Here is a 24,411-nt window from a genome sequence, read left to right as displayed (position 1 = left end):
ATTTTCCCTATATAGGCATGTGGCTTCTTCTATAAGAAATTTAAAAGTAGAGTTGAAACACTATTGTTTGGATCAGTACATTAGAACAAGCTACAAAGTTCCTCAAAAGAGCGCTTTTTAATATTTATTAAAAAGCCAAATTAATGGTGCAGTTGTATTTCTAATAAATATACAAGCAAAGTGGCTTTTAGAAAGTCATACATTCCCTGCCTGAAGCTTCAGCAAGCATTATCCAGCTTGCATGTGGACTGCCGATTCTGATGATGTGTGAAAACTGCTCTCAGGGCAGGGACCATGGCTGGGACTAACCCTAGCAGATTTGTTAAACACCCTACCCTATTCTGCCAAACTTTAATGCGGATCATAATGCATCAAGGAAGACTTATGACTTTATGAGCATCTCTGGAATGATTCTGAATAAGGTGCAGTTTAAGAAGTGCTAATTGCCTGCCTACTTTATGGCCAGTGTTGACATTCATAGTGTGCCAAATGTAAACAAACATTGCCATAGCCAATACCTATGGCTTTTATGTATTGGTATTAACAAATGCAGCCATGCACATGTGGAAACAGATCTTTTGTGCATTGTCTCCATGAGCTGTGGCCTATTTCTAAGCTTACTCCCCAAGTTTGTGGTGCAGCAAAAAATGTTCAAACAGTAGAAAATAGGGCACAGGCCTATGGAGCACACAATGAGGCAGAATTCAGGTGTATCAGCGCTGTGAGCAAACAATTGCTAACTATACCCAGTGATAATGGGACATTTTCAAAAATACGAGCAAGGTAGAATCTGCACTTTTTTACTCCTCTTGTGCAGATAAGTACTTTTACATAAAATTATGCACACCTCAAAAAGCAGCAGATTGAATGCCTGAACATTGGAATATTGATCACTTTTGTACCTCCCTGGGTTGCAAAAAGGTGGACATACCCAAGTTTATTCCGAATAGATGCCATGCATTCAATATCAATGGTTTAACTACACAATCACATTCTTATTTGTTGAGGGCAGACAAGCAGAACTGCTGAAACTGTATCTGTTTGAGTTCCATTGGAGTTCTATTTGTACAGCATTGTATACCTCAGACGAGGTGCTGAAATATGTTTGGTGCATGGGTACATAGTACTCTGTACATTTTGGACCATGAGTGGTACCCCAGTGGTACAAATATGGACTGATTCTCTGTTCTGGTTGGATCAAAAAATGTAACTGCATACACCACGTTCCCTAGTGATGTGAAATGCTGCTGAAATGCTGCTGGGCAGCTGAATTATGCTGTCCGTACGTGGTGTCTGTGCGTTTCCATGTAGTGACAAAATGTTCATGATGGCATAGGCAGACTCTCAAGTTTGAAGTGGTTCAATGCCCACTGCAAGATACCACTTTGTTTTTTCACTCTAAAGGGGTAGAAGTAAACCTCTGAAACAGATAGTTAGTCCAGCAATAGTTTCTGCTTTTCAAGAACAGAACAAGCATTGCAAGGGCTAATAGGTCAGGTGTTGGCTACCAACATTTTAGCTTTGCCAATACTTTTGTAATAGTCATTGTAAAACGTAATCATAAAATGAATTACAAAATAATCCCTGTATGTGCACACACTTGTGCATGCATGGACGACCATCTTGAAAGCCCTTTTGTCATAACATTTTACAACATCCATTTAAAGATGCCCACCTATGTGTATGCATGCATGCACGTACATAGAACAGCCAATTTTGAATGGCTCTTATTAAAGTAAAAAATATTAAAAGGTAGATATGCATGTATTTTCTGCCATTTTAAATAGTTTTGTTGACACATATGTGTTATGCAGCAATTTATGTATGTGATGAGGTGCATGCAGTCCAGGACCTGTGTTGGTTGAACTGGTATGCACTCACAATCTAAAATAAAAGAGTCATTAGATAAAAGGCAAAATATTTTATGTTATGCAAAAGACATCCATTGCCACAGTAGGTGCTGGCATTGAAGGGGACTCCTTTTAGTGTGGATGTGAACCTAGTACAAGGAAAGAATGCCATCACTCACAATAAAGTAAGCCAATGGATGAAGTCAGCTACCCCAGATGAAGTCAGCTACCCCATTGCCCATGCTGTGCGCTGTAGCCGGCAATAAAAAAATGTAAATGACACAACAGACCAGTGAAAGAAGCGCATGTATGAATCAAAAAATTTAATGTGTGATGATTCAGTGTAATTTTGAGATGTAAAATAGTACCTCATGCCTTAAAATGCACGCACTCCATAGAAGGCAAAATGATGCACCATAAAGCCAATAGTATGAGGTAAGAGAGACCTACCCCTTTGGGAAGACACTAACAGCTGCACTGTCAGACCAGACATGAAAAGCATTACTGATTGACATTCAAGTGATTAAATTACAGTGTGGACTGTGATATGCTCTCCTTACCTTTGTTTCACTGATCACAAACCTGTTTGGCAGTGAAAAGCTTGCCTAATGTCCCTAGGACTGACTGAAATCTTGAATAATATACCGAAGCAATGTAAATACAGCCTCTCGGGTCAAAATCTGGATGGGTTGCAAACCTATATGCCAGCAAGAGCACCGTTAGGACAGTAGCACGAACCTGTGTGCTACGGATAGGATGGAATGGGCTTGTTGGATCTGCTTTGATTAATATTTTCAAAAAATATCCTCTTTGGACAAGAACAAGCCAGTTTTTAATATGTGCTGGTTGTTGCTGTGGCTGGGGACCTACACTTATTTTTGGGGACTTATCTCATTTTTTTCATCATCAATTTTTGGCCCAGAGGAAGAGAGAAAGGCGAGCATAAAAGGAAGAAGGAATTAGGAAGGCAAATGTTAGAAATGGGATTCCTGATGTGCTGAGGTATGCACCCAGGCCAGTCAGAGACCACCACTCTAGCTGGGGTAAGCTAGATACACAATAATATAACCTGTGCTCATCCTCTGGTAGCTTGGCAAAGAGCAGTCAGCTTATCTACAAAGGCAATGTGTAAAGTATTTATGCAACACACACACATAGTAACACAGTGAATACACCACTGAAGGAATCCACACAGGTTTAGAACAATAGAGACTTTCTAAGCAAATTAAGGCAAACATGTCAAAAATCCATTCATTAGAAATCAAGATATGTTTTTTTTTAAAGATTAAATGCAAAAATAGTACTTAGAAGTTACTAGCCTTCAAAAGGTTACTTGAGGTCGCAAGGGACCGGGCAAATTCAATTTCATGCTGACCTCAATGGAGGACAAGCTGGCTACAGGACCCAGACAGATCCCGCGGAAGAATTACCTTGTCTGGAGCAAGTATTGATGTCGAGAGTCTACTGTATTGCTGTTGAGCTAGGCAAAGGAGGTCTTGCGTTATTGTTGAGCTCTGCAGAAGCAAGTTCAATGCATCGTCATCAACCCACGCAGGGCATCATTGTTGAGCCGTGCAATCTGAGGATCTAATGTTGTCGAACAGCCTCTGTGTCGGCGTTGAAGGGCGATGATGCAGAATCTCTTACGCAGTCAAAGCAATGCTTCAGTTTTGATGAAAGTAGCTGCAGAACTCACTTTTGAGGCCCAGAACTTGGAAGGGGCACCTCAGGCAAGGGTAGGAGTCACAGAAGGTAGAGTATTGCCACACCAGCAGAATTGCAGGAAGTCTTTTGTATCCCTGAGACTTCAAATAACTGGAGGCAAGCCAGCATGCCCTTGGAGATCACTTGGAGGGAAGGCAGAGTCCAACTCTCTTTCTAACTGTTTCAGGGAGCAGCAGGCAGCAGGACAACAAGCAAAAAAGTAGTTCTCCCAGAAAAGCAGTCCAGTGGAATCCTTCAAGCATCGCAGCATTCCTTAAATTCAGGATCAATTAGCGTCTGATTTTAGGGGGTCACAGATCCAGTACTTGTACCCAAAAGTGCCTTTGATGTAGGGGTGACTTCAAAGGAACTCTCCGAAGTGCACAATGATCCCTTTCAAGCCAGTCCTGTCTGCCAGGCTAACCCTGGTGATAAATCAGTGCTTTTTGTGTGGACAGGACACTACCTATTGAAGTGTGTCAGCCACTCCCTCCCTCCTCCCTGCCAAGATGACCTATAAAAATGCAGATGAGTTCTCAGATTGCAGATGAGCCTCACCTTTCTGTGTTTTTGGCTGTCTAGAAGGAATGCACAAAGTGTAGCTGTCACCCAACGCAAACGTGTATTGGAGACAGGCTGTTCGGCGCAAAGAGCAGTAAGTACAGACAAATGTCCACTTTCTAAAAGTGGTATTTCTAAATTAGTAATGATAAATCCAACTTCCCCAGTAAGTAAAATTGATCATTACCATTCCAAACATATGAAACATGAAAACGCCACTCCTCTCTGATCAGGAATTACAGCTCAAAATAGTATTAAGGAATTCCCAATGCTGGCCTATCAGATAACGAAATATCACATGCAAAACATATAAGTACATGTCCTACCTTTTACTCACATGGTACCCTGCCCTTAGGGTTACTTAAGATCTACCTTAGAGGTGACTAATAGGTAATAAAGGGCAGACTAAGGCTTGGCAAGTCGAAATGGCAGAAGGCGGCACACACAGGCACAATCAGTGCTTCAGGCCACTAATAGCATTTGAAGTACAGGCCCTGGTTATATGGTGTGCCACTTTAAAAGGGACTTACTAGTACAACAAATATGCCATTCAGGTATACACCAGTGTCATCATGTTTGGGGTAGATGCCTTATGCCTTCCACTAGGGGCCCCACTCACTTGGCTGGACATTAGCTAGACCAAATATTCACGTCAATTCCCCTTGATGTGGATCCACCCATGCCTTTGGTCTGGTCAGATCATTTTCCCCTTAGGTTCAGATGGCCAAAATTCAGTAACACCCCTTTTAAAGAGAGCAACTCCTCTCGCACGGTCAGTGCTCTCGGCAAAATCAAATTGGACCCACTGTTCAATAAGCTTGAAGCCACAAGTCCATCGTGGTGGGACTAGCATTGATGTAGGCCTGGTTGAGGATAGGGTTGAGTCTGCATGTTACTCTCTGGCTCCGGAAAACGGCACCAAACATAGTCCTTTATTCACCCCGGCCTTAAAAAAATTGAAATTTACTTGCAAACCTAGAGAGAGGCTATGGAGGATAACATACTGTTCAGCAGTCAAAGCAGGCTATAAAGCAGAGCTAGGGGACTATTATAAAGAAATTAAAATAGCAAAGAAAAACTATTTCAAGGCCAGAATCCAAAAGGCAGGCAACCACTCTAGAGAAATCTTCAAAATTGTGAAGCCGTTTTTCACACCGGAAGTCGGTTCCATTATGAAACCACCCTCTGAGGAATGGTGTGATACGCTGGCCTCATTCTTCCAAGAAAAAAGTATGTCTATCCAGGCTAGCCTCCCTCCATCCATGGTGGATTATAGTATATTAGGGCCGGCTTTAGAGGGGGCCAACACTCAAGAAATACTCAACAACATTTTACCCTCTACTATGGAAGTATGCTCCTTCAACTACTTCGGCCCCATTTCCCTGGAGGACTCCTTAAGGGCCTTAAAATGCCTTAGATCCAGCTCTACATTGGACCTTGCCCCCGCTTCTATTTTGGATCTAGGAGCGGAGGCAATCAATCCGCACATGAATCAGCTGTTAAATACCTCCCTTTCATCGGCCACGGCCCCCACGAAATGGAAACAGGCTAAGGTCATCCCATTGCTAAAAAAGGCCCAGGCTAATCCCTCTGACCCTGCCAATTACAGGACGATCTCTCTGCTCCCGGCCTTCTCAAAACTCCTGGAAAAACACGTGAACCAGCAGCTATCATCTTTTCTGGAAAATAACGGCCTACTTCACCCCAGTAAGTCAGGTTTTTGCCCTAATCACCACACGGAAACCGCTCTGCTAGAGTCAGGAGGCCGCTCTGCTAGAGTCAGGAGGCAGGCAAGAGGGCGTTGCTGATTTTATTAGATCTATCAGCCACTTTCGATATGGTGTTGCACCAGATGGTTCTGACTCGGCTCCACGTGATTGGCATTAATGGCTTTGCATGGAAATGACTGGCATCTTTTTTAGAGGGGAGGGGGCAGAAGGTCTGGTGTCGTCCCTACTCAGCTTCTTCTTGCTCACTAAAGGTTGGGGTCCCACAGGGTACGGCCTTGTGTCCGACCCTCTTTAACATCTACCTCACACCATTAGCCACACTGGTCGAATCATTGGGGGCCAAGATTGTGTCCTATGCAGACAACACACAGCTGGTGTTTACATGGAAGGAAAACGAGCCTGCCCGGGTATGTTAATCAGCTCTTGCCTCTCAGCTGTTTTCGGTTGGCTGGGCACGAATCAGTTGAAATGTAATGCTGGAAAGACTGAGCTACTCTTCTTTGGCAAGGATCCTGAGACTCCGCTGCAGGTCTTCTGGCCAGCAGATGCTCCCGCCCCTGCAGTGAATAACCTGGTGGTGAAAAATCCAGGGTTTAAATTGGATAACAAGTTGTTATTCCGCGCTCAGGTTATTGCAGTAGTAGGCGCCTGTTTTGCTCTGCTGCGTCTTCTGCAGAAATTCCTGTTTCTTCTGTCCAAAGCGGCCAGACAATAGGTGATTCAAGGTCTGATTATATCCAGGCTGGATTACAGGAAGGGGCTCTATCTAGGCATGCCTATCTCTTTCCTGGACAGGCTACAGCTTGTCCAGAATGCAGCAGGATGTGCCATCTTTGAACCCCCTCACAATCTGCATGTGTCCCACCTTCTGAGGAGCCTTCACTGACTCCCTGTAAGGAAAAGAATATTTTTTAAAACTCTCCTCATCACAGAGAAAGGCCAATACGGGGCAGGACCAGCTTACCTCAAAAGCAGGATTTCCTTTTATACCCCACATAGAAATCTTCGCTCCTCTAATCTGCTGCTAGCCAATCTTCCCCGTTTCAAAAAGACTAGGTCAGGAGTTAAGGCTCTCTCCTACCTTGGACCCTCTCACTGGAACAAAATGCCCCTTCATCTGAGAATCATTGAATCCATACCCCTGTTCTGGAAAAAAACTGAAAACATGGATTTTCTCTTGCCTCTAACCTTTCTTCCATGCTGCTACCTTTTCAGCTTCAGCGCCAAGACACTCCTTGGAGTTGCATGCAATTTAGCACTTTTTAGCAGTTGTAGAGTACAAGAATCAGCAAAAGGTGGAGGTAAGAGGAGAAATGTCCAGGGAAAGACCCCCTGAGGATGCCATGTCTAACATCAAAGATAAAAAAGTGACAAAGGGAGAAAGCATAAATGAACAAGTATTGGCAAAGCCATTAGGTCTGGTGTTGGCTACTAGCCATTTGGCTCTATCAATGCTAATTTTGTTGTGTCACATTGTATGTTAAACATTATTGTTGAGGAAGCTGTTGTTGCCTAATCAATCTCAAAATAACATTGGCTAAAAGCAAAAAATATTTTTGGACTACGTAGTCCATGACACTTAAGAGAACTACTTTGTGTGTGAATGTGCTCCTTGTGAAAGGGAAGAATGCTGTCACTCACAATAAAACTACCCAATTGCTGAAGCGGGCTGACTCCCTGGCCCATGCTGTAAACTGCTATAGTGGGCAAAAGAAAAATGTGAATGGCACAATAACAGATGAGGATTGTCTGAAAGGCTCTATATGTAAGTACATTACACATATAATTTTAACAAAATCAAAAGATCTTGGCACACACCAGAGCTGAAAAACATTGGCAAAGCCAGTAGGTCAGGGGTTGACTGCCAACCATTTGACTTTTGCAATTCTCAATTTGTGCTGTCATGTTTTTTTCAAAACGATATTGTTGGGGAAGCTGCCAAGCCTTCATTAACAAATAAAAACAAAATTGGTTAAAGGCAGAAGTATTTTTTGTCTAAAAAATCACACATTACCATAGTAGTACCAGGTACTAAAGAAAACAACATTGTGTATGGATGGGCTCCTTATGTAATATCCTATAACACCTTATTTTTACACAATCCCAAAAATACACAAGCACTCAACACAGCCACTGAGACGTCCAATTGTGTCATGAATCCGGTCAATACTGGAACCTCCATCAAAATTTGCTGATGCTTTCCTGAGACCGATGATCTAACAAACCAATACCTATCTCAAAGACACTAAGGATGTCCTGAGACTCTTACAAAACAGATCCTTTGGCCCAAATACTGAACTCTTAATGGGCTTGGATATTGAGAGTCTATACAGCAGCCTCCCTCATGGACATGGAAAAACACTAAACATCATTGAGGACGTACTGTTCAAAGTGGACTGGGAATACCAAACCCACAAAATGTAGTAATGGAATGCTGAAAATGGGCACTGACCAAGAACTTCTTCCAGTTCGAAGACGCCCTCTACCTCCAGAAGCATGGGACCAGTATGGAACCTATACAGTTTAATCAAAGAGTTGCATGTAAACTGTATGGTATAGGTTAGAACGTTCTGTTTCTTCCCCAGTCTTTCATTATCTAAATGTTGCTGGAAGTGGTAATTTTGGGTAGAATTACATTCTTATTAGTAAAGGCAAACCTTACCATGGTGGTATGTTTTAAATCCTGAGTTTGTGTTTTTCCAGACAAAACACTTATATATACTACCTACTAGTATAGATGATATGATTCCTACATCTTGTACTCCTCAAGGGTACTAGGTAAGTGCCCTTCCATTTCAGGTGCATTGCAGTAGTTTCAAGATCTTCTTAGAGTTTCTCATTGCTCAAATGGGTTTCATTTCTGACATCTGGGTGTTTCCATGAACTTCATTGTGTGGTTTTACCCGCAAGAAAGTGTCACTTTAAGTTTTTATTATTTGGTCATTGAATGTCACTTAAAGTGCACTGAAACCATGAAAATGTCACACATAGATGCTCTGAAACCTTAGCAGCTGTGAATCAAACTATTTCAAATCTGCACTAAAAATTGGGCCCCCCTAGAAAATGATTTCAACAATTCAAGGGCAAGAGAGACAGACCTTATAACCAAATGCGATTGCCTCCTGGTGTGCCATATGGCAAACAGGCCAAAACAATTGAGGAGCCCAATAAAATCTTATCTAATTCCACTCCAAATGAACCCCCCATTCAGTGGTCGTCAAGGCCTCCTTTTCCCCCGAGTGCCCTTTGAGAATCTTTTGCTGTAACCCTTATTTTATGATTGAGGAACAATGTGATCAAGATTTCACTGCAGAGAAAATCATGAGTTCCTCTTTGTTAACATTTCACCAGTGGTGGCTATCATCCACTAGGAGTGTGGGGGCGGGCACGCATTTTAAAAAATTGAATGAAATCAAACACTTACCTAGCCTCCGCACTGGACCTCTTCTTTCTGAAACTGCAGCCCAGCCACCAGGAATCTCCCTTGACCAATCCTGGCACTTCTCTCATGCAGTGAGAGCAGCACCCTTATTGGAGGCAGCAGGCTCACTTGGTGCTCCACTGCATTCTGGAGGCCTGCACTTCTCTAACCTAGCTGTCTTAAGATAGCTGAGTTAGAGATGTTTAAAGTGTGCATGTGTGGCTGGCCGGCCCAAGATGGCCGGCCAAAATGACATGTGCATTTTAAATAGTGCACATAAAGCCCACCCTCCTCACTGCTTGTTGACACTCAGCAGGCCCTGCCACACCCTGATTCTCTGTTCGGGAAGGGGATGAAATATAAAATGCTAATGAGTTATCATTTTATTTTTCATCTCTGGGGTTTTAGGGGGGATATAAGTGGGGTGATGCTCCTCCGCTCCAATGGAGGAGCTGCCCCTGCATTTCACTATAGTGGGCAGGCACTGTTTCAAGGAATGTTTTTTTGTCAGTTTTAAGGTAATTGATCTTGTATTGTGAAATGTCTCTTTGAGCAGTGTTTCCAAATCTTGCTTTCCAGTAGATTAAATGTGGCTGCAGCCATTGCAGGTTTCAGGAAACATGATTTTAAAGAGGATACAGCTAAGTTCCTTTTTTTTTGTCCACAGCTTACGGACTCGGTTATTCCTGGTCTCCAGCATACCTGGACATTGCTGTAGGTGACACAGTTACATGGCAGTGGGAACCCCAGCCTTCTGTTGTGGGGCTAAGTTATCGCGTGTTCTCTGTGTCCAGTCCCGGAAGCACTGTATACGATGGGGAAGGATTTCAAAGTTCTGGCACTAGACAAGCATCAGGTAAGCAGTGACTTCTTCTGAAAAGTGAAACAATATTTAAGTTAAAGGCAGAGTGAAACAAGAAAGTGCCTCTTTTTTATGGAGATTGTCAAATGAAATTTCAAAATTATCGAGAAATTTGAAATGTAAAAAGCCATTCCCAGTGTTATTGAAAATAACATAACATCAAATCAAAATATTCATCCACTGTTGCTGGGGTGCTGGACACAGCAACCATCTAGGACCGAGAGAAGCATGTAATGGCTGTAAAAAGGAAGAATGGACTCATTACCGCCTAGTCCTCTTCTTTGTTGCAATGGTTTTTGGATAATGTGTACCCAAGAAAATCGACTGAGGCATGCTATCACTTCACAAGAGGGAACCTGGGTCTCCATTAACTACATGAAACCAAAAATGAGGCTTATGCACATGATCAATGCAGCCCTGCCAAGTGCCATGCATTGAGGGTTAGGCTAACGCCTTTTAATGCCTATTCCTGCAGCACCACACTGCCATTAAATGTCATGCATTGGTGCCCTTTATTGGTTAAGGCACTGCTGCTCTTGTGTCTGATAGAGCCCTGGGCCCTTCTTCCTAATCTTCTTCTCTTGTTAAAGGATCTTTGTAGTAGCTGGCGAGGTAAAAAGGAGTTAACCTCAATTTCAGAATCTCAATTAACAGTGTAACCAATTGGTCAAAAAATAGAGACCGCAAGCTACTGAGTAAAGGTAAATTGGTTTATTACAAATTCCAAAACAGGCTGATATAAAAGAGTCTCAGAAGCATATTGCAGAAGTACAAAATTACCGAAATGAGTCTGAATCTCCTTATGAAATTCAGCCTAAACAATAAAAAGCATTTGAGAAAATCTGTAGCTGTGATACAAAAGTAGAGCAAGAGGATCTGAAGATTGACATGTGTATTTCGATCCTCTTGCCTAGTCATGAGTAAATCTAAAGAAATCTAACTTATCCTACTCTATTCTATATTGGAGAAGCCCTAATTTCTGTACAAGTACTCCAAAATAAGGAATGTATAGCATGAAGCCGCACAATGAGGGGTATAGCAAAGAAGTCCGCACCTCATGAAGCCCTAAGGATCTCTGTTCTCTAACTAATAATGCAACACCAATTAACACAGAAAGCATTCAAGGTCACCCACGTCATCGTCTCCAGTACATTTCCATCTTTCACGGTAGCGATTGGCAGGTTTCTCCTTTACTCCCACGCCGTCAAATTGGAACATTTGATCGACCTTTGCGCGTTGCATTCTCAGCCATGAGAAATTGTCTCTGACTTTGTTAACACGTCTTCACCTTGCCGAAAGTTTCCTCCCATACCTTACTATCGATATAGTACACAATGCCTCTTCACTAACTAATAAAGCCATGGGATTGCACCTCCAGAGGAGAGAACAGGCAAGAAAGCAACTTTCATGTTCGAGGTTAAACATTGAAGCCAAGAGCTTAAGGTCTTCGGTTACGCTAATTTGGTAAAACAAATAATGTGCACCCTACATTTAGATAAATGTGCACGTATGATCACAAAATCAATGAAACAATATGAATACCTCTTATATGAGAAATCATGGTTATATGTGTATTATCCATTTGACTAAGTCTTACATCTTAAAACATTTCTGTAGCTATGGGTGAGAACTGCAAATTCATGGGAAATCTAAACATTAGTATGCAGTCATTATAGGATTCTATTGTTCTACCATGGAAAATTTCAGAAATACATTTAAAACTCCATCTTTTATTAATAATATTAGATCACACTGAGTATACAGAGTGCTACCTGCACCCAATCATTATAAATGTGTGACCTGTAAGAGTGGAGCTCAAATTAAGCTGCTCCAATCACCCCTCTGATGGCTAATCAAGTCATCACATTTAATCTCTAGATCTTATCAGATGAACCGATTAAAGCTCCTCCAGAACATCCTCTCTCATTTCTTCCACTTCCTTCTTTGGCTTCACTCTTCTATACACCTTAAAAGACACAACTTCAACTATCATTTAGGCCTAATTCTTTCTTCTCATACAGGATGATAAAGATTTTCCACATGATATATTTGGGGGAAAACTACACCTAAGTAGTATGTACCATACCATTTCTTGGGCAACTTAAAGTAAGCATATTTTCCACAAATGAAATAAAGTCAAGGTATCACAGGATTCTCTACATCTAGATGTAATTCCCATTGTGCCCTATCTTCAAATGTATGATCCAGTTCACTCTTTCCTATAAATACAGTGTCTAACTCATTCTTGTCATTCTGTAGACACAATTTCCCTGTATGCTGCCAATGAAGCATTGCAACACATTGAAATGCTCCACTTTTGAAATAGCAGACCTTAAAGGTGCAGAGAGTATTGGTTTCTGCCTCCACTTAGAGGACTCCTTCTCCTTCTCTGGAGCCCGGCTATACCCCACTATCCGGGCCCCTATCGGAAATGTTTTAACAGCATAGGAGATATTATGAGTATGCTAACGCTTAGATTCTCCAATTTCACTCTACTGGGGAACTTTCATCTCCACTTAGATGTGCAAAATGACCCGGGAGCAACCAATTTTTAAGGCCTGGGTCAGCGTATACCCACCCCCACCCATAATGCAGGACACACTCTCGACGGCATTTGTTCAAATCTTACTACCCTTAAAGTTAATTCCCCAGTAATCCTAACCTGGTCTGACCATAAGTACATACCTTTTGAAATTTGGCACCAGCACACAAACACCCCCATAGGGTCCACCTCCGGTACTCTAGAAACTATGTGCAGATGGAAGGATATGGCAGCCACCCTAGATCTTAGTATAGAAGCATCCGCCTGTAGGCCCACGCTGACAAGGGACCCATCATCTGATAATCAACATTTCAATCTATGGCTGTCCAATCCTAGGGATAGTTTTGCACCTCTTGTCTATCTGAAAAATAATTTGTTTAATAATCCCTCCGCTCCCTGGTACACCCAAAAGTTAGGAGAATTACATATTAACTGCAGGAGACCAGAACACAGATGGCGGCAAATTTACACACAGGAATATTTAACTTTGTTTAAAGGGGCTCTTAAAAACTACCATCAACAGATTAAAGTTGAAAAGAAATCTTATTTTTCCAATCTACTCAAACTGGCCGACTCAGACCAAAAAACAATCTTTAAGTTAGGCAACTCTTTCACTCACCCTATAATACTTCAACAAGAGATTCCCCCATAACAGAAAGTCCAATCGCTACAAAAATACTTTATTGCGCCTCTCGCCCTGTCTACAGAGGCTTTTTCTAATCATGTAGATGACAGATTAACTCTCCAAGTTTTTCAAACCATCAGCCTAGAACAATCTTGCCAGGCTATTCTTGCATGTAAATCAGGGTCTCCATTTGACCCATGTCCCCCTCAGATTATGCCTGCCATTATCGACACCATTAACCCAGCTGTAAATAATATAATCAACGCCTCCCTCTCATGAGCAGAAGTACTGGAAAATTACAGCAGTTAAACCCCTCCAGAAAACTACCAGACCCTACCACTCTCACTAATCTTCGTCTTATCTCCCTACTTCCATACCTTAGTAATATCACGGAAAAACTAGTCAATACTCAACTTATGTCCTATCTGGAAAAGGGCAAGTATCCTACATCCCAATCAATCAAGATTCAGGCCTCAGCAATCAACAAAATCAGTGCTACTGTATACTGCTGAAACCCTTATATCGGTTTTAGACCAGGTAAAAAGCTGTGCTAATCTTATTAGATTTAGCAGCCGCATTTGACACAGTCTCACACAACATCTTACTGGACCGTCTCAAATCATACAGCATTTCTCATCTTGTCTAGGCCTGGCTAAAATCCTTCCTACAAAACCGCAGACAAGTTCTTACTCTTGGCCACTATTAGTCAGCAGAAAAACCCCTGCTTTCTGGGGTACCACAAGGCTGCATTCTAAATCTAGTACTCTTCACCGCCTATATGGTCCCCTCATTAGCCTGATATCGTCTTTCAACATTGAAACAATCTCTAATGTGGATGATACTCAGCTAATTCTGGTATTAGATGAACAATCCACACTCCGAAGTAAATCTACCACAGTGTCTTACAGCATTTTTGTAATGGATGATAGTAAATCCCTTAACATTCAACTCGGAAAAAACAGAGATCATAATACCTTCTCCCCCAGCCTATGATAGCCCGTCGACATCCCCCCCTCTTAACACAGTGACAGTAGCAAAGAACCTGGGGGTGAAATTTGACTCATCTCTTTCCATTCACCAGCAATCCCTAGCAGTGGCAGGGACATGTTTTCAAGTGATAAAGTCCCTCAAAAAGTGATTCGATCTATATCCCTGCATGGCTAGAAAGGCAGTTGCAGTGGCTCTAGTCACCTCCAGACTAGACTACTGCAACAGCCTGTATGCAGGGACCAATAAGTCTGTTTTAAACAAACTACATATGGTCCAACATGCAGCCGCTCGATTAGTATTAAAAGGGCCCAGATGATCTTCAGCCTCAGCTGCCCTTAAAGCTCTACACTGGCTGCCCATCCACAGAAGAATCCTTTTAAAGATCTTGGTAATCACCCACAGAGCTTTCAACTTCTCAGGTCCCCACTATGTTCGGTCCAGGTTTGCTCACTATGTGACGCACCGCCCACTCAGATCCTCATCTGCAAACCTTCTGAAGCCCCATGGTTTTAGGTGTATCACAAAGGGTGGGAACTTGATTGCGGTACTAGGGACCAAAGCCAGGAACATGTTTCCTAAACATCTATGCTTTATTCAAACAGGGACCACCTTCAGGAAAGCCTTGAAAACCTGGATCTTCACTGCCACTGATGTTATATGTAGATCACTCATCTGATTCTCAGTTAGGGTTGTGTGTGTCTGTCAAGGCTCTGCATAGCGCCATGATGCTCCTCGGAGTGAAAGCAGTGCTCTACAAATACTTTATAACATAACATTTAAGGTCAACTCTCCTGTTCTCCCTGCTGCCTGATGATCCATTTCTTCCTTTGACCCTTTAGGTATCCTAGTTAATCCAGTGGCATTAGCAAGCGCTGCTTGAAATCTATTCTCCACTAAGTCTAAGAATTTCATCTCAACCTTCGTCAATAAGCAAGTTAAATTATGTCTATACGTATTAGCATTGTCTAAGATTTTGATGGGGACAAAATATCTTCTGACTGTGTCACTTATTTGAGAATATGCATGCTTGTTTAGATGTTTGAACATAGAAACTTCTGAAAGAACAAAATCGTAGTTTGAATAATAGTATTGAAAATGACCCTGTCCGTAGAAAATAATCAATAAAATACTACAAGAAACAGCATATGTTAAAGGTATATTGTGGTAAGTTATGCCTTCTGCCTCTGATGCAGGCAACTGCATACAAACATAGCAGTCCCTTGCATCTATGATGTCAGCATACTCATAAAGCACTCTAGTGTACGGAGTATAATCTCCTCTAGATAAGTCTGTATGTAAGTCTTGATCCTCTAATGAGTACATATTTCGATCAGCTACATGTGATGCCCAAGGTTTCAGTTTAGTCTTCTTACCTACAGTACTTGATGTAGGAGAAACTATTCCTACAAGCAAAGCAATTAATACTGCAATTACAACTAATAAAGTAGCTCCTAGTATGTACCTATATCCACAATAATAAAGGTTAGTTTCAATAACTTTGCTGAAGTCAGACCAGTGGGTGAGAATAGCAGTAGCATAGTTTTCTCTGTCGCTCTCCACCTGTGCAAACAGCACAACCAAAGTTCATAGGATATGCAACAACGTTTATATGCAAATCTTTGTGAGACTTCCCTAGCCCAACATCATGTTCTTCTAATGGCAACCCTATTCTTCTTCTCCAACTAGCACAGGGAATTACTCCGAATCCAGAAAGGGTAATTCAACCACATCCAGGATAAGATGTCTCAAGGCACATAATCGTGTCAACAAAGGAAATTTAAATGTAAGGTGAAACTGGAGATCAAGTTTCGGAAGATTCAACTGGATCTCCACTGTTATCCGAGAGCTCCCAGAATTCTCTCTCTCTCGGTAGTTTTTAGATATGTCCATTCAGTGGAAGAGTACCTTCAACAAGGCACTCTTGATCTATTTGATCTCCTCAAAGCAGGTCGTTCATCACCACTTGAATCAGATTCTTCAGACGTTTCTGGAATAGTTGGAAGTACACCTTCAGTCGGCAACTTCCGTCTCCCTCTTTCTTGCTTTCTCAGCCAACGTTCTCTAGCTGCCACTCGTGGTTCTAAGCCACTAGGTCCTTTGCTGGGATCTTAATATGTCTGGTTCACTGCCACTGCACAGGCTTCTTCTGCTTCAGATCCAACTGTTGACTCATCAAGATGCCCCTCAGACCGATCAAGTGCTGCTTCAGGTTCTGACTGGTCACCTTGAGTTTGACTAACCTGCTCCCGTGGTCTCTCAACCACCAGTGGAGCTTCTGGGAGAGGTGCTGTAATTTCATCAAGGGGACACTGAACTCTGCGAGTATGGGCAGAATGCAGCCAGTTGGGGAGACCTCCACACTTTACAGAAGTTGTGGTGACGAGAATCACTTGATATGGACCATGCCAGCGAGGCTTCAGACAACTCGGCCGGACAATTTTTTTCACCAAAACCCAGTCACTGCGACCAAGGTCATGGCACTGCTTTTGATGAAGTGGGGTTATGGCTACTTCAGCCTGATGAGACACATAATGCACCACATCAGCCAATCCTTTTCAGTACTCAAGAATCATGTCATCTGTAATGTTCACAAGTGCATTTGCAAGCAAATCTGGCAGTCGCAAAGCCATCCCCATAATGATCTCATAGGGCGACAATCCTGTTCTCTGATCAGTAACACTGCTGAAACTCATCAACACAAGAGGCAAAACATCAGCCCATTTCAGAGATGACAAAGTGCACACTTAAGCCAATTGGGATTTCCGGGTGCCATTGACCTACTCCACAATTCCAGAAGCCTCAGGTCAGTAACTGAAATGCAGTATTTGGTCCGCTTGCAGTGCTGCACATAACATTCTCAGGACATTGTTCTTAAAATTAGTTCCGCGGTCTGTCTCTAAAGACGTCGGAAATCCCAACCTGGGGATGAGTTCCCTCAACAACAGCATAGCTACTGTGAGACTGTCATTTCTCCTGGTCAGGTAGGCTTCAGCCCATGGTGAAAATATGCACACAACCACCAAGACTTATCTCAGTCCATTGCACACGGCATGTCGATAACGTCTAGCTTCATTCTAATAAAGGGACTTCATGACCTCCCTATGTGACTCAGTGTAATTGCAGTCCTCTTCCCTACATTTATCTGTTGACAGACGACACACCTGCGACACAAAGCTTCAACCATCAATCTGAATTAGGGATTGAAAAATGTCTGCAGGAACAACTGAATTATAGCATCCCTTCCTGCATGCATCAGTCCATGATAATGCCTAGCCATAGGAGGCAGCAGACTGTAAGGCAACATCGGTCTTCCATCGCCTGAAACCCAATTGTCATCATCCCTCTTCACACAACCAGCTCTGACCCAACTCTGCTGTTCTGTCTCTGTAACCTCTTCTTGCAATCTCTTGACTTCCTCCCAAGTATCAGCATTTGTTAGCAAAAGATTTTAATCGGTTTCATCTGCTCCTTCATTTGTTTACTTCCCATTAAAGGTGCAAGCATTATGAGCACAATAGTTTGTGACTTCATCGGCATATCTGTTGCCAACTGTCACATAATCATCTCCTCTGCAAAATTTCACAACCGCAACTTGCACATGCAATTTCAAAGCTTCCTAAAGGTTCTGCACTTGCTCTCCATTATGGACCTCCTTTGAGGCCACAACTGTCTGAAGTTGTGCACAACACTAAAGCTGTATTGACTAATGGTGAAAATAGTCACCTTGAGCTGGTCTGAAACACAGCATGCTCGGGTAAGGCCAATCAATTCGGCCAGCTGAGCGGAGAATGCTCCATGAAGCCAGGCAGCTTCCACTACTCCTGAAATGGTGCATACTGCATAAGTAGCTCTCAGGGATCCCCCTTGGTCTTGTAAACACGAGACCATCCACAAACAATGCATAATCAGATTCAGGTAGTTTTTCCTTTTGTGTGTCTGGTCTCAACTTGGTGCACAGTTCAATAACATCGAGATAGTCATGTTCTACTTTGCCATCATCACCATCACCATCACCATCAGGAAGTGGTAACAAAGTAGCAGGATTTAAAACAGCACAACACCTTAACATTATGTTCTCAGTCACAAGTATGACCTGCTCATACATGGTGAGGCAGCTGTTGGTAAGGTGCTGTGTATGGGTTCTGATCAACAGAATTTCAACAGAGTGGGGAACATAGACAGTCAGTGGGTGACCCATTACAAAACTCTCACACTTCTCTGTGCTGACACCTGTGGCTGCCATGGATTTGAGACCTCCAGGCAATCCTGCGTCTACTGGGTTTAGTGTGGCATCTCCATCACTTTGTGTTAGCACTGAGAGAGCGCAGCCATTTGTCTCACTGTAGAATAGCAAAAACTATTTATTGAAACCAGCCATTCCTATTGCCAGGTGCAGCAACTTTAGGAAGGCAACCAAACAGTCGTTATCCCAAGGTACTAGATCGGACACATCCTTGTGCATCAGCCTCTGTATAGTCTTGGCCACTAGGGAAAAGTTGGGTATCTACTGCCGACAGTAGCCCACCATTTCCAAAAACATCCTGACTTTCTTCTGTGTTGTTGGCTGATTCATTTGTATGCTCGCCGATATTCTTTCTTGTGACACCTTTCTTGTACCCCTCACAATATAATGTCCTAAATACAGGAATCTGTCAAACAATACTGCAGCTTATATGGAACTTACTTATGTCTATTTTCACCTAAATGGTTCAACAAGGCGATAGTGTCAGTCTTGCAAGCTTCTCGAGTGTCTGATGCAATCAGTAGGTCGTCAATATAATGCGCCAATACTGAATTGCAGGGCATGATACAGGACTCCATATTCTTTTTCAAGATCTGGTTGAAGAAAGATGGACTCTCCGTATACAATTGTAGGACTCTGCACCATGACAAAACACGACTGACTAACAGAAATGGAAAGAGAAACTGACTGTCCTCATGCAACGGTATGGAGAAAAACACCTGACAAAGGTCAATGACAGTGAAACATTTAGCTCTGCATGGAATTTAGAATAATATCACAGCTGGATTCGGTACCACGGGACAGCAAAGGACAGCAAAGGACCACTATATTATTAATCTTTACCAGGTCCAGCACTATTACGGTATCTTCCACTTGGCATCTGCAATCCCATAATAGATGAGTTGCAGGGACTCCCCATAATCTCCATCAAAATACCCTGTGGATCATTGTCACAATCACTGGAGTAATACCAGCAATCGTTTCAGGGGTCAGGTTAATTGCGACGTTCCCAGGTTGTCCACATTTGGAATACTTGTATGCGACCAGGCTCAACTCCTTTGATGAGTCCAATATCCTTTCCTGAAAATTCCAAACTTCCACCCTCCCTGTATCTTTCTGATCCAACAGCAATTCTTCAACCGTCATCATTGGAAACAACATAACAGTCAGATTTTGACTAGCTATTTTGAAAGCAATAGTCTCATCATTTGTCTGAAGGACTATACCTCTTGGTGTGCAATAAATGGTACAATGTAAATTACACAACAAATCACGTCCCAAGTAACACACAGGGCATGAATCACACACCACACATTGATGATTCTCCTCAAAAGACCCTATTTTCACACCTCTTCTGTCAAAGGACTCAACATCTGCTTATTTGCTGCTCCTAGAGCTTGGATTTGTCTTCCCAAGAGGGATAGGTTTAGAGTAGAGGGGTAGCACCAGTATCAATCAAAAAGGAAACTGTTGGCATCTACTTCAGCATCTATATATGGGCCACTCTGGGTTACCTCCACGATTGTACCAAGGGCACATTCTTCCTCCCCTCTGAGGCACCAACCGAAGGACTAATCGGAGCTATAACCCTCTGTCTCTGTGAACACAGGAGACTGCTGAAATTTGGTATTGCTCTGAAAGGAATTCTGGTTCACATTTGGCTCTCAATTTGAATTAAATCTAGGATTATTTGGAGTCTACTGTGGCATCGAGGATTGTGGAACTTGCATCAATGGGCCTGAGAGCGCACTTAAATTTTGAAGCCATGGTCTCTGCACATTTTGTGATTGCATGGGGTTACCATTCTGAGGCTGGACAAACCCTACATTTTGTCCTCGATCAGCAGGATTAAGAGGACATTCCTGCTTTTAATGCCCCAATTTATTACAATAGTGACAAGGATTGTATTTCTTCAATGTGGCAACATCAGTCCTAGTACTTGAGTCAATGGGCACAGCTCGACCTCTACCCTGTGTCTGGAAACCTCCACCACCTTGTATCGCAGAGCTCCATGCTGGAAAACTCCCTGCATAGGGGCCACATTTTCATAAAGGGCTTATTCTGACTACCCCTCCGAGCAGCCTTCCTCTGCACAATTAACAGCTTCTCATTGAGTTTCTGTTGCTTCATATTAATTTCATCATGACATTACTTGGCATAACATAAAATCTCTTTAACTGACTTATTCTGCCAACATAATAAATGCTTTCGAATCATCATGCTAATTTCAGGCTTAACCCTGTCACTAACTGTCCCATAGCGGTACAAAAGGGGGTGGTGATGGACGGAGCATCAGAACCAATCAAACACTCACACCCAGTCAACAGATCTGGGTTTGATCCATCACCGTTCTTTAGCCCACTCTGCCACCCCAGTTCAGACATGGCCATATGCAAATCAGTCTGACCCTGTGCCTCATGGGAACAGTCCAGCCCGAACTGCCAAGCCATGCCTTCCCTGGACCGGAAACAAGCTTCCTAGGACCTATTTCTGGCATTTCAGCCGTCTTCAGCCAGGCTTGCTTGAATCCAGTGGCAAATTGAGCAAGGGACTCACGTCTGAGCATACCCTGCCAACTTATGGCGAACAAAGCGGTGCAAAAGGGGGTGGTGGTGGACGGAGCATCAGAACCAATCAAACACTCACACCCAGTCAACAGATCTGGGTTTGATCCATCACCGTTCTTTAGCCCACTCTGCCACCCCAGTTCAGACATGGCCATATGCAAATCAGTCTGACCCTGTGCCTCATGGGAACAGTCCAGCCCGAACTGCCAAGCCATGCCTTCCCTGGACCGGAAACAAGCTTCCTAGGACCGGTTTCTGGCATTTCAGCCGTCTTCAGCCAGGCTTGCTTGAATCCAGTGGCAAAGTGAGCAAGGGACTCACGTCTGAGCATACCCTGCCAACTTATGGCGAACAAAGCGGTACAAAAGGGGGTGGTGATGGACGGAGCATCAGAACCAATCAAACACTCACACCCAGTCAACATATCTGGGTTTAATCCATCACCGTTCTTTAGCCCACTCTGCCACCCCAGTTCAGACATGGCCATATGTAAATCAGTCTGACCCTGTGCCTCATGGGAACAGTCCAGCGTAGTAGTGGGAACTACACGACATGGCGCCAACAACGTTGGTTGGGTTCTTATTTTACGGATAAAACTGTGTAGTTAAAATGTGCCTTCTCAGAGATTCCTACTCACCTCCAAACTGGAGATGCCCATGATGGTAGGGAAATCCACCTAAGCTAAGTAATTATACCCTATGTATTCGCTATAGGTTGTCCAAGCTTGTAGGCTAAACTTCCCACATTGCTCTAACCTAATCTCCATAAAATGAATTTCCTTTTTTTTTTCAAACAATGTCTGAAAATGGCAACAACGTTGAAGAAGGAGCTATAGACATAGCAGAGAACTGCAGACATGCAGTTACTCTCGAATTATTTAACTATGGTCTCCCGGCTAAGTGTGGAGATGTTACCTTTGTGGTTGAGGCACACTAAAGATTCAGGACAGATTCTATTCCTGAGTTAAATTCACAGCTGTAAATGATCATACACAAATGTTTCATGCCTACTTGTGAAGATGAAACACTGGAGTAATACACTCCACATGAAGAACTAGAAATTCCTCTCTCTTTCCAAGAGCATGTAAATTGGTTTAAAGGCACCCTCCCACACACTGCAGAAAACATGAGACTTGGTCCACTAAGCAGAGAGGGAGCGACATGGCCGGTTTTAGCTGCATACACACCGCATCCACACACTGCTAATTTAACGACAGCAGAAATGCCTACACTGTACAGAGATTTAGTAAAAATGTACAGAAATTGTACGCATGTTATGATAACATTAACAGATAACCCTGCTTGGGCTGCTCAGGCCACACAACCACAATTGGCCACTATGAGTATCAGCCCACAAACACTGAATGCAGTTATGGGAAAAATTCCCACCAGTATGGGGCAAATTCTGTTCCGGATAGCACAAAGAATAAGCCAGCTTGAAGCAGTATTTGCCAATACTGGCCCGGAGGAGATGCACAGAATACAAACTATTTGGTTGCCGATGGAGATGACTCCCCAAGTGGAAGACTGTGCCACTTAGGGTAAAGTCTTCGCTGCTGTTTATACCAGAATATATGGTTTCCCTTAACTTGCTCTTTTTACTTGATATATTGAAGCAGCTTATGAATGAGTATGGGCAGCACTTGCCCTGGACCTAGGAATGAAACTGATGGGCAGTTTTGCTGCAGTATCCACCATTATGTTAGGTGACATTAAAGGGGACGCAGCTGCATTAGCTATATACCAACACTTGAGGGATTACACTACTGCACAACAGGAATCGGAATTACCAAAAATTATTGAAGAAACGTATTCAACGCTAGGTAGAGATCATTTGGGAGCCAGACCTGGGAAATCACAACTTAATAGTAATTCTGAAAAGGATAACTCCAAGCAAGCACCTGATTCTTTGACAAAGAAGAAGTAGGATAATAAGCAAAAAAATAAATACAAACAAAGATCATTGGGTGGGTCTCCTCAGCGGAAAGCCACTGAAAAAGGATACAATGTAATAAACTGTGACAATCTTAGAAAGCCAGACAGGTATCAGGATACTGATACACGTTCCTCTCATTCCTTTCAGGAGTCATCCAATACACATTCAGGGAGAGATGGATGAGGTATTTACAGAGTGACATAACTACCTCCTATTCTGAGTACTCTTGAGAGAAAGGGAGTATTACATGAGGAACTGGTGTGTTCCACACCATATTCTGCATGTATTGGAATATGCAGGACATTTCTGCCCTAGTTAATTCCATCAGGGTTTCCCTACCAACATTTAAATGGGGAGAATTGTTTTAGAGTGTAGGCAGTGTTTGCTCATTACGATCCCTCCACAAGCAGGAGTACGCTCAAGGATTAGAATGTATCCACATACTCAGATCCGGGAAATAGATTCCTAGGCCATGATTGCAGATGAGCTAGACAGTTCTAACTGCTGGGCAAATAAATTGAAGTGATTAGCAGGCAAAATAAAGCTGACAGCCCGATCACATACGGACAGGGCTAACCTCCTAGGAGGCAGTGATAATTACACTTGATAAATACTGAATCCCAGAATCAGGTTTTATTGGGTGTGATAATCATTCCCCACTACCTCTGTGGCACCTCCTATTTAGGTCCTTTTGCTAGCCTTACACAGGTGGGCGTATATGCAACAGGTAGGTGTGTATTTAAGAGAAATGGAAAAAACACATTATCACAAAATCATGCTTTGTGCATGCAAATGCCATTTTCATATCGACATGTGCTCAATTTTAAACTCGCAATCATTTTTCAGGTTCGTTTTCATACCAGTTCACCTCCCCTGGCGTGTACTACTACAGCAGCGGCCGTGTCAGTGATGCCAACAGCTTTTCTCTGCAAGGGAGAGTCACAGTGCTGCCGGTGCCTGAAAGAAAAGCTCAGCTGCATGTGCGTGTCGGGGGACAGGAGGCGCTGCATAATCCAGGTAATTCTGATTTTAGAAGGTCCCATTATCGCATCCTCGACTGCAAGATAGGTGCATATTTTATGCATGTGATAAAACATTACCTTAATTATATTATTCGGTTAGGAATGAGTTGCCTTGTTTATCGATCGTTGTGTGATAGTTTCTACTTCAAGAAAGAGAAACAATTTAGTGACTTGCTTTTAGCATAGCATTTTAGTGGCTGTTTGTTGATAGCGTTAATGTCATCAGCATAGGGGAACGGCATATCAATGATGGCTAGACGCATTGCAAGTAGTTCCTCCAGTCATTTGCATTTCACAAGTTCACATTCATGGAATAATGGCGCCAACCTGTGCCTGCGTTTGTATACTACAGGCATACC

The 24,411-nt window shown here is 42.8% G+C and overlaps 1 protein-coding gene across 2 annotated transcripts in view; it reads left to right on the top strand.

Moving 5' to 3' along the window:
• The window catches only part of LOC146830895 (fibrocystin-L-like), a 1,171,295-nt gene that overhangs the window by 577,658 nt on the left and 569,226 nt on the right, over positions 1 to 24,411 (top strand). For both annotated transcript variants that reach the window (XM_085605085.1, XM_085605086.1), the window contains exons 36-37: positions 9,934 to 10,122; positions 23,877 to 24,047. In XM_085605085.1, coding sequence (XP_085461211.1) covers positions 9,934 to 10,122; positions 23,877 to 24,047 — 360 coding nt within the window. The remainder of the gene's footprint in view (positions 1 to 9,933; positions 10,123 to 23,876; positions 24,048 to 24,411) is intronic.

Source organism: Triturus cristatus, chromosome 5_1 (genome assembly GCF_964204655.1).
Source record: "Triturus cristatus chromosome 5_1, aTriCri1.1, whole genome shotgun sequence".
In the NCBI taxonomy this organism is placed as follows: Eukaryota; Metazoa; Chordata; class Amphibia; order Caudata; family Salamandridae; genus Triturus; species Triturus cristatus.
Note: the sequence above shows the minus strand (reverse complement) of the source record. Positions and strands in the feature narration are given on the sequence as shown.